Source organism: Macrobrachium rosenbergii, chromosome 13 (assembly GCF_040412425.1).
Source record: "Macrobrachium rosenbergii isolate ZJJX-2024 chromosome 13, ASM4041242v1, whole genome shotgun sequence".
Lineage (NCBI taxonomy): Eukaryota > Metazoa > Arthropoda > Malacostraca > Decapoda > Palaemonidae > Macrobrachium > Macrobrachium rosenbergii.
The window spans coordinates 37,339,908-37,350,375 of NC_089753.1; the positions used below are offsets into that span (position 1 = coordinate 37,339,908).

The 10,468-nt window shown below is 32.4% G+C and overlaps 1 protein-coding gene across 6 annotated transcripts in view; it reads left to right on the forward strand.

Moving 5' to 3' along the window:
* The window catches only part of LOC136844587 (large neutral amino acids transporter small subunit 1), a 232,219-nt gene extending 222,458 nt beyond the window's left edge, over positions 1-9,761 (forward strand). For 4 of the 6 annotated variants that reach the window (XM_067113859.1, XM_067113857.1, XM_067113862.1 and 1 more), the window contains one exon: positions 4,778-9,761. Coding sequence is in view for 4 of the 6 variants with exons in the window: in XM_067113857.1 (XP_066969958.1) it covers positions 4,778-4,845 (68 nt within the window). In the remaining 2 variants the exon portion in view is untranslated. Of the gene's footprint in view, positions 1-2,729; positions 2,789-4,777 lie in introns of all 6 variants that reach the window. The other 2 variants (XM_067113861.1, XM_067113863.1) reach the window with 1 other exon arrangement.
* Positions 9,762-10,468: the final 707 nt, after the last annotated feature.

Below are 10,468 nucleotides of genomic sequence, written 5' to 3' on the forward strand. Positions count from 1 at the left end.
TTGCAAAATCTTATGAACCACCTTGGCTTTTGGTTACTGGAGAACAATGTCTCCAGGTCTGTAGAAGCTAACATGTTTGTATGAACCATTCATCTATTGCAAGACAGTAAAGGAAATGAATATTGACATGTGAGTACTGTAGTAGATGGTCACTGTGGGTGTACAGAAAACATGAAGGTAATGGATTCTGTAACATCATCTTGGAAAAGTGTAACTAGTGGTAAGATTCTGCTTCCACTTTCAAGCTTTTGCAATTCTGCTTCATTTTTTGAATGAACCTATGCAAATGGTTGCACTTAACCCCAGCCATACCATTTTATAAGGGAATTGTGCTTCTTTCTAGCCTTTTATAACAGAAAACCCCTTGCTTCATTCTCTAGCAAAGTACTTTCATTCCATTATTCAAACTGGAATCTGAAGCCCACTGCATTTTGCGGATTCAAAAGCCAAGGGACAAGAATGATTATGATGAATAATTTAATGATACATTTTATTGTATCTTCATTTTAAATAAGAAGTTACATTACCTGCCACATGATTAAAAGTTAAGAAATGGCTCTATAATTAGACATAGACATCTGGCTAAATAAAGAATTGTTTTGTATAAAAGAAACTGCATGAGGATATCCACTGAGAAATGCAAAATGACAACTATTTTCACGTATAGACACACCCTTTTGAGGGCCATTGTTGGTTTAAACAGGGCTTACACTTTCGAATTGATATTCTGAACAAAATTGTATTGTACCAAAGTTGATGTGTGAAAATACAGCTTTCCCTGAATTTGACAGAAAGTAATATTTCATGCATGCGACATTTGACATGTATAACTCTTTAGCTTGGAGGATATCTGGCTATTTAGTACATGTAAGGAGATCTCTACAATTGTTGAATTTAGTTCCTTTCTATCATGAAGGGTAGTTATTAGGAACCAGATAAATATCTTTTTCCTTAAGAACTATGGTGATATTTCTGTGACATAAAATTAATACCACCACAGAATCTAACACCCGGTACCCATGAAATGGTAAAGAAGCATAAAGCAATTTTGGGCAAAAGGAGTATTGTGCCTCTGAGCTTGACATGTCAGATCATAAAAGTTAGTTCAGTCAGTTGGTTTTTGGAAACTCATAGGTTTATTTGCACACTAAGGAAACTCACTGTGGCAGCCTCAGGTAAATATAACATGCCCTTTATGCCCTAGACTGTGATATTTTTGTGTCACTGTATCACTGAAAACCAGCAGCCATTTCATTTGCCGAAGATGCCATACTACAGGTATTCAAGCTAATGAAATAGACCTAAAAGGCTTTTGCTGCCTTAGTTCAGTACTCTTTAGTATTAGAGCAGTGTCTTACAGACTACCAAAATGTTTTGCATTAAATTCAGGTAGGATTCTCTTGGGGAAATAATGGATACAAGACAGTCAAAATAATTAGATTACTGGACAAATCCAACTTGACCTCTAATTATTACTCAGCTAAAGCTAGAGTAAGATGGCTGGGAAGAAATTTTTGCTCTGTCTCTGATGTTCAGAAAGTGTTGAGGCAAATTCTTTTGGTAGACTGCAACTGAGTTTGAACTTTGGTTAATTAATGATACAATAAAATCAGTGTAATGTAAATATTATTACAGAGGTCAGTAAGCTTTGATTATTTTAGACTTAGAATGAAACATCCAGAAAAAATTACTGAGTAGTTTACAGAGACATATAACAGGTATGCTTGTATCTGACACTGGGTGCAATTAGTAGTCTAAACCATTAGGATGTTTTGGAGGTATAAAGCCCCAGTAACTTTTTATGAATAAAGTGTACCTATCTATCTATCTATCTATTTATCTATCTATCTATATATAAATATATATATATATTATTTACTTGAATGGCATCTGTACCATGGTATACAAAGAAAAAAATCATTGTTTTCTCATGATTTTTCATTGATACAATACTATACTGTATAAGAATTGGCAGCAGAGAATTCTACATTTTGACTGGTTGACATTGCACATCTGGCGATGTTATAACATTAGTAGGATGGAAGGCTCAACATAATTTTGGTACCATGAAAATCATTTGTTATATGTTCATCTTGTTTAAAAGATGTGTAGTTGACAAGTCACCAGTTAATGAAATGTACAAGAATCTGTGTAAGTTAAGCATTAAAAAATCCATAAGGGACTTTTTTGATAAATAGATGAGCATTGGGAAATAGTAGATGAGAGTTTTAAATAGCATTCTTTTTTTTTAATTAAGTCCAGAATAGACTATTCCTAAGATGCTAGCCTTTTACTACTGTTCTCCAAGCTGAAGGTCTCTCATTCTATATAATTGCAATGCTTGTTTGTTCTTCAAGTTCAGTAAGCCCTTGCAAAGGATGAAAAGTGTACAAAGCAAACTGGATTGCATTGTACCCCATGAGTTGGTGGTCATCATACAACTACAATGAGCGAAGTCCTGTTTTTTCAAACTAAACAGTGTAGCATTATCTCTGCTTTGTCCACCTTCTCAGAGCTTAAGAAAAACGTGGAAAAAGCAAGACATTTTTGTGTTTCTCCTTTGTCGAACCATCTTTTGAGCTCTTTGGTATTAACCGATTTCATGCTTTACTCTCACTGTAAATGCAATTGTCTGTTTTTAAAGGACTGACATCTGTTTTGTGGCATGTGTTGATTTTGTGCATGTGTTTTGGGCTTATTGTTACATGTTTTTGCCTGTTTATCCCCAGATAATACTACAGTTTCACTCCAGAAGTTAATGATGGTGGTTCGACCTGCTACATCTTAGGTATAATGGCAGTACTATTTTTACCCTCACTCACTTAAAAAACCTGCGTCATTCACTTAGAGAAGTATTTTTCTTGTGGGTAGTCTTAGTTTTTAATAGACAGTAATTTATATGATGATATATTTTTGAGATTTGGATTTTTATACTGTCAGTATATTAAAATATTCATTTTTCATATTTCAGTGTTGTTAGCAATGTAATTACTGAAAAAATATGGTAAATAAAACATATGTTTTTGAAATTTCTGACCGATATCCATTCTTACATACATATTCAAGTACAAATGGTTATTTCATACTCAGTAAGCCTAGTAACACAATTGTTATCTGTCATCTGATTATCATTAAGACCCTTATTTCTTTCTCTTCTTTACCATAGATGTGCATCGCACACACATTCATCTGTAGAAATTTTATGAATATTGTTGATCTATATAATTTCCTTGAAAGAAGGATCTAATTTTTATTTCTTGCTAATCTACATAGTACTTTTCATTTTCATCCTGTAAGTAGCACTCATCATCCTTCTTTATATCTTGATTAGTTCCAGAAAAAAGTGCCTAGATTATTTCTTGATTAAATCGTGAAAAGTCAGATAATCACGCTTTGTGAACATCTCTTATTGTTTTCATAGAAGTTGGAAAACAAAATAAGAAAATCTATAATATCTTTTGATCTAGTTTCATTTTGAAATCACAAATTGCAAAGCTAAATAAACTTGTGTCCTACAGCATTAAAAAATCCTTGAACTTAAAAAAAATGTAGATTTTGCCAGAAGTTCTGAATGAAAAGAATTGAGATTCAAACACCAAATGAAACCCAGACTTTTTAACATTGTGCAAGATCAGCCTTCTGATAATTGCTTATAAAATTTTGAAAGCAAGGCTGTATTAAAATATGTTCTAGGCTGTAAATGGTTGAAGAATAATTAAATATTATTCCTCTCTCATGTTACTTTCATCATTTACAAGATTTAAGGTATTTGGAACATAGTTTACATAATAACACCTTCCAGTGAAACAGAAAATTTTTCAAAGGTATCCCAGACCTCTAAAGAGAGGTTAGAATAAGCTAATTAAGTATTTGATATTGCCTGGTTTGTTTTGTCACTTTCTGCTGGTTATGGTGTGCATGAGGAAGATGCCACATTAGTCAGAATTTATCCTTCATTATTGTCTGTCTACGTGGATGAAAGGTGATAGATGATTGTAAAAGAATAGTGTACTTATTACAAGTTACTGAAAGTATTTAAGGGCCTTTGATGTGTATGAATCAAACACTCCTGTAATTTATCCCACGATGACATTGTAGTACAGCAATTGCCTCTGCCAATAAGACTGAGGAGAGATTCTTTGTGCACCTATGTCTGTGTGTGTTAAGAGGATATTTCAAGAATGGATGAACGAATTTTGTTGAAACTAGTTGAAAACATTAATGTGGTGACCCCATTTGTACGTTTAGCTTTTTATGGACGTCAGTGAATATTTGGTCATTTGTCACCATAAGCAAGTGGTCTTCATGGAGAGTAAAGTAAGGCTAACAATCATAAAGCATGTCCAACTTGTTAACTATTCATCAAAGAAAAACAAGCATCGTCTTAGGCAATGAAAATTGCTAAGAACAGAGGACCATTATTGCAATATAAAATGTATCCATACATACTTGATTTATTGACATGAAGAATGCATCCTGAAAGAGGAAAGCAAAAAAAAGCAAAATCTATTCATGAAAACAGCTAAAAAATTGGCAATTTCAAATTCTTAATTAGTGTTCAAATTGGATAGTTGATTATCCTATGTTAATCTGGAAGTTTGTGTGTTTGCTTATTGAAATATCATTTGGAAGATAGGTAAAGGCTGCATTACTGTATTGTTTCTATCAGTAAAATAATGAACCTGTACACTTACTCACAGAATTCACATACACTAATAAGAGTAATGCTTCATATTGAATTTATTTTGTGTGTCTAATGCTTTTGTACGTTTCACAGAATCAATTGACACGTTCCTTCAGAAGGTCATGTTGGTGTGCCAGCCAGAAACGCCCTCCAATCTGTAAGGACCAAATATTGCAGCTCTAAAGACAAAATAATAAAAGGAAAGACCAAGTGTAAATTGTTGAAGGTATTTTGTGTTGTTCAGTTTGAATTGAGAGTTGTTCTTGATATGTTGGCAGACATTTAAAAAAAAAGTATAAAAATTACAAAAAAATGTACTGTGTAATGTAGTCCTTGTAAAGTATTTTGACAGTTTTATATTTAGTTCAGGCTTCAGATCCTGAAATAATTTCATAATAAAAAAGCAACTGGCCTTTGGAAGAGAAGTGCCAGCTTCAATTTGTAAGTTGTCATTATTTTTATATTACTAGATAAGCTCTAGGTTAGATATGTTTTGGAATAGTTAATTGAAATAAACATGGACAAGGTAGTTCCTTACATACCAGCTAATTTTTTTAGTTAAACTGCATCCTTACTGACTCTTGTCAAAAAATTTAGGAAAGACGTATATGCCTGTGACATGACATGACTACTGGTTGTAACAGTGTCAGAAACTTTGTTACGAACTTTGAATACTGAGGACAGTGGAATATGACTGCAATCCATAAATATTTCACTCGTATTATTGATACAATTTCAGTTGTTTTTACAAGGATGAAATGTCCTTAATAATATCTCACCAAGTTTCATTTCAAATTTTAGATCTATGTTACGTGCTTAGCTCAAAATCTGATTGACTCCAGACGTGATAAACTAGCACAGGCTGAACGCTTTCAGCTTCACAAGCATTTGTGAACAAGAGTCTTTAGCTGAGGGTAGAAAGGGACAATAGAACAAGAGACTCAGTGGGAGTATGTTTGCTGCAGTATTTTTTACCTTAAATAAGTATTAATGTGCTTTCAACTAAAATGCAGATATACTGGCATACTGGGTTGAACAGGAAAGAGGAGGGATATGACTGACATAGGGAGAATATGAGGACTGTGATATGCAATTTTTTGTAAGTTGAATCATTAGTAGTGTTACCATATACATATTAATCTTTGGGAACGAATTTACATGTATGGTCTGTAAGAATGTGACAGGTTACTAAAGTTAACATATCCAAAAATTGTGATTTTATTGCTTCTCTTGCATTAGCTCTTATTCTTGAATCACCAGATGAGTGTAACAGATCCTTTTGAATGGTTGAGCTCTTGAAATCAAATTATGGCATTTGTCACGGGATATTATTTTGATATCTACCATCACAACTTTTTTATTTATAGCAAAATTTTGAATCAAAACAAAAGCAGTACAGTATATCTGTTCTTTAACATGAAAGTACAATCTCCTTTATTTTTGTCTTTTGATATTGCTATCTTTGCTGCAGTGAATGTTGGTAATAAAAGAATTGTAGATATCGTAATTTTTTCTCCTTGTTTATGGAACTATTTATATATACAGGTACAGGATAGTATTTTTCATTGTTTCCTTATACTGTAGTTTTATTCAGTTGATAATAAAGCTGTCTGTGACGAAGGGGTTACATTTGTGAGGTGAAAAGACAACTTGGAGCCTTCGGGCAGAATTTTTAGGTGCGGTACAGTTTTATATATTTAAGTTTTTATTTCCACTTGTATCCTTACGTTAGTTATACTTACCACTATAGTTCTCCTTCGGGGTGTCATATGGCGACTCTGAGTCCATATGTGGAATCTCATTTTGATGGTATCTAGAGTTATAGAAATCCTAATTTGTTCCTGCCAGTGACTGTGGAGTATTTCTGTCTCTTTTTGTATATTCTGACCAGGCCTGTTTGTAATCATTCTTTTAAGCTATATCGGAAAGTAAGATGATGAAAATTAATCGAAATAAAGCCACTATGTACTCTAAAGAAATGACACACACTTCAAGTAAACACTTGCTATACCTGAGGAAAATGTATTGCTCAAGTTAAAATCTGAGAGTAAACGGAAATCCAGATTCCATTATCATCAAAGTCAAGAATTTAAATCTGTTGTGCTGTGCTGTAGCTTTTACTTAGATAATCATGATCTTTTAGTTCAGAAATAGAACTATTTTGATGAATCCATTATTCACAACTATGTATAGTACTCAACTTTCAGTAATTGAGCATAAAATTGCCTTAATAGTCAGTGTCACTAATGTTCAGTATAAGATGTTATTTACTGTTCATAACGGGAAGGTATTGCTTGGAAGTTGGGCAACTCAGGTGTGAATTATGTATCATTTGATTCTTTATTTGCTTTTACACATTGTTAACTTTCCACCTTAATGTGTTTATGTATTTATACTCGTAATGAAAGTGAAATCCTAGGAAATAGAGAAGTGTTGATTCGAGAAATGAAAAGGATCATGATGCTTAAAGCTGTTTAGACAATACTTCATTCAAAGGCAAAGGAAAAAACTAAGAACAAAAAGGAAATTTTAAAAATCGGTTTTGTAAACATTGTAAAATACATAAGTAAATCCTTTGCTATTTACAGGATATGCAGCTGATTTCAAGTAATGCAATGAGTATAGATAAACAAGGAATTAGTATACATATTATTTTTATATGAGTCATTAATACACTGCTGATGATAACAAGTACAGCATGTATTGTGCTCTGTAAAAAAAAAGGATTTTGAAATATATTTAATCTTAATAAACGAAATATTACCAATGACTTCAGTGAAAAGTAATTTTGACTCAATATTTCTCCTATTACCTACCAGTATTAAAGTATTGAGTTATTTGTGATAATTACTTGTGATATTTCTTTTTCATTAAATCACCATAAAATCCTGTTATACTAAGTCTTTGTTTCATAATACTCGAAAACAAAGCATAAACATTTTCTCTGTAATTTTATATAGCAGTGCAATATTCACTTGTATACAGTGCCATATCTTATCATTCTTAGGGTATATTATTGTTAAATGGATGAAAATGTAAGAAATGTACTGCCTGACTAATTCTTACATGTGCCATCAGGTATTTAGGAATCACAGTGTACTTGTTAAAATGAAGTATATGACAGTTAGGGTTCTGTATTACTAGGCAGTAGATGCCATAACATATGTGGCTCATCACAGGCTCTCTGTACAGAACTTTGATACTTTAAAATGACCTTGCATATTTTAGTTGCCTTATATGCACATGCATAAAATACAAAATTCTCTCACATGCAGCACATTACACATCCAGAGACAGGATACTAATGATTACAACATTGAAAACACTTAATTCAGTTGAATGCTACACATTCTTACATTAAATTGTTTAACTGATTGTACATTCTACTGAATGGCAGTCTGAAAAGTCTTCCAGCACTCAAAGTTATCATGTGGAGTTTGCACTGCTATAAGTCTTGCAAAGTTATGTAAAGCTGTTCCTGAAGATGGAAAAATTAGAACAAAATGCTAAGCATTTTCATTCCAGTTCATTATGCTTTGGTGTCAAAATATCAAGAGTACTAATTTGTGCACAAGAAAATGATAAGCAAAGTATAATTTCCTATATTTTCCATCACTTACCTATGGGAAGACCAAAATTATATTGTACATCCAAGCTGAATGTTATGAAGCATATCGAAGTGTATGTAAATATCGGTTGTTAATGTAGGAACTGTGATCTCTGTATATCCGTTTTGATGTTCTGTAACCACTATAAATCCTCTTGTAGTGAAGACTTCATGTGGTGTCAATGTGAAATGGTTTCTGACAGTACTAGTTAGTTAGCATGATCAAGAGTACTTATGTGAATTAGGAGGTTTTGATCATCTGATACCATATTAAGTGATTTTTAACTAGGCTGGTGTTGTATAATTAAAAAAAAAAAAAGTATTACAGTACATGCTATGATACTTTACTACATTTCAAAATTTTCAGTTTCACTCTCCAGTTGAAAAGTTCTTGTGTAAATTTATTCTTGAGAATTACATTAAAATAATTTGAAATGGACCAATAATTCATATCTTGTACAGGAAGAAGTCCCTGTAATGATTTGTAATTTTTTTTTAGTAGAATATTATGCTTCTGCTTAAAACCTATCATTAAACACTACTGTGTCCAGTGTTATTCATTTGTATAAGGAAAAATGCTTTTGACTTAGTCACTGATACAGTGTTATGGATACAGAGATATTGTAAATTTACTGTACTTTATTTTTCATGCGATATAGAAATAAAATGTATCTTAAGTTATCATTTAATCAGAAAAATGGGTTTTCTCTAATCTTTTAAACAGAGTTTGTAATACTTTTTAAATTTGGAAGTGAAAAGATAATCAAGACTTGTTGAGGACTATATGTGTGAGAAATATTGTGCAAGGAATGGGAACTATTTGATATAACAAATATACCTATAAGATGTAGTAAATATGCCACCACTCCTGTATGTTTTCACTTTCATATGTACAAAGCTTTGGTCAAATGTGACTTCTTTTACAAGCTCTTATTTTGATTTATAAAGATAGTTTTACTCAATTTCATGCCCATGTACTAAAGAAGAGCACAAATTCTCTTTTGCAAGAATTCATGGGAAATAGCGTTAATTTTTTTAGTGAAAATAATCACCCGTATTAAAATCTGTATGCATATTCCTTATACATTTTATGAAACTGAAATCAGTAAAAAGCTCACCTTGGCATTGCAAAATCACATACAGTATTTGTCTTATACAAAAATTTTCTGCAACTCGATCATACTCCCTTTTACTTTGAGATTGCTTACTTTGATTCCACAGAATTTCACTTTGTGCAGCAGTGCATTTATATGTAGTGAGAGAAAGTGTCCTTGTGTCATGAATATTCAAAGTATCATAATCATGAATGTACAGTGTAGAAGTGACTTTCAAGGTATTACTGCCGATTTTTATGCAGTAAGAATTTATGTTACACAAGTAGATAATCAGATAATGACAGGTGTGCGATGTGCAGTGGATTGTAAAACTGTTGGTTTTATGTTGAATGAAGTAAAATTAACTTTAGAGAAAGCCTTTCATTTCCTAGACCAAAGAAATTCCTGCAGAAGGAAAATGCAATTTCTTCATCAGGACGCATTGTCATATTGGAAATGTAAGTCTTCCGAAAATCTATCTGTGTTTCCATTAATGACATGTGCACCCATTGCTCGTCTGGAAGAACTTTAGACATCATAATATTGCAGATAGTATTTTCAAGCTTAGCTGACCAACAAAGATATGGTTTTTAAACTAACTAACCTTACTTTCAGTTCCTCTCGATTTCTATTACTGTACTACACTGTTAAGAAGGGGAGCATTAACTAGAGAGGAGAACAAGGAAAGGATAGAATAAATTGGAAGGATTAGAGATGATGCAAGAACACCCTAGCTACTGATAAAAAAAAGTTAATAAATCAATGCTGGCAATGTCGCTAAGACTGCCCATTTGATTCTCTATAAACTGACAAAAATGCATATGAAAACTGCATAGGTCATAATTTTTCACAGATGATCTGCTAATCATTTCCTTCAAATTACAAAAGTGTTTGACCAGTGATGTACAGCAGTATATTTGGTTTTTAAAAAACTTTAAAAGTGTTTCAAACGTGCAAAAGTCTTGTGTTTGCTCCAGTTCTTAAAGCTAGTTGGGACTAAATCCTCTTTATCTTTCAGGTTAGCTTCTTGGGCCCCATTAACCATGTAATGTTTTGCATTTATCGAACACATCCATTCACTTA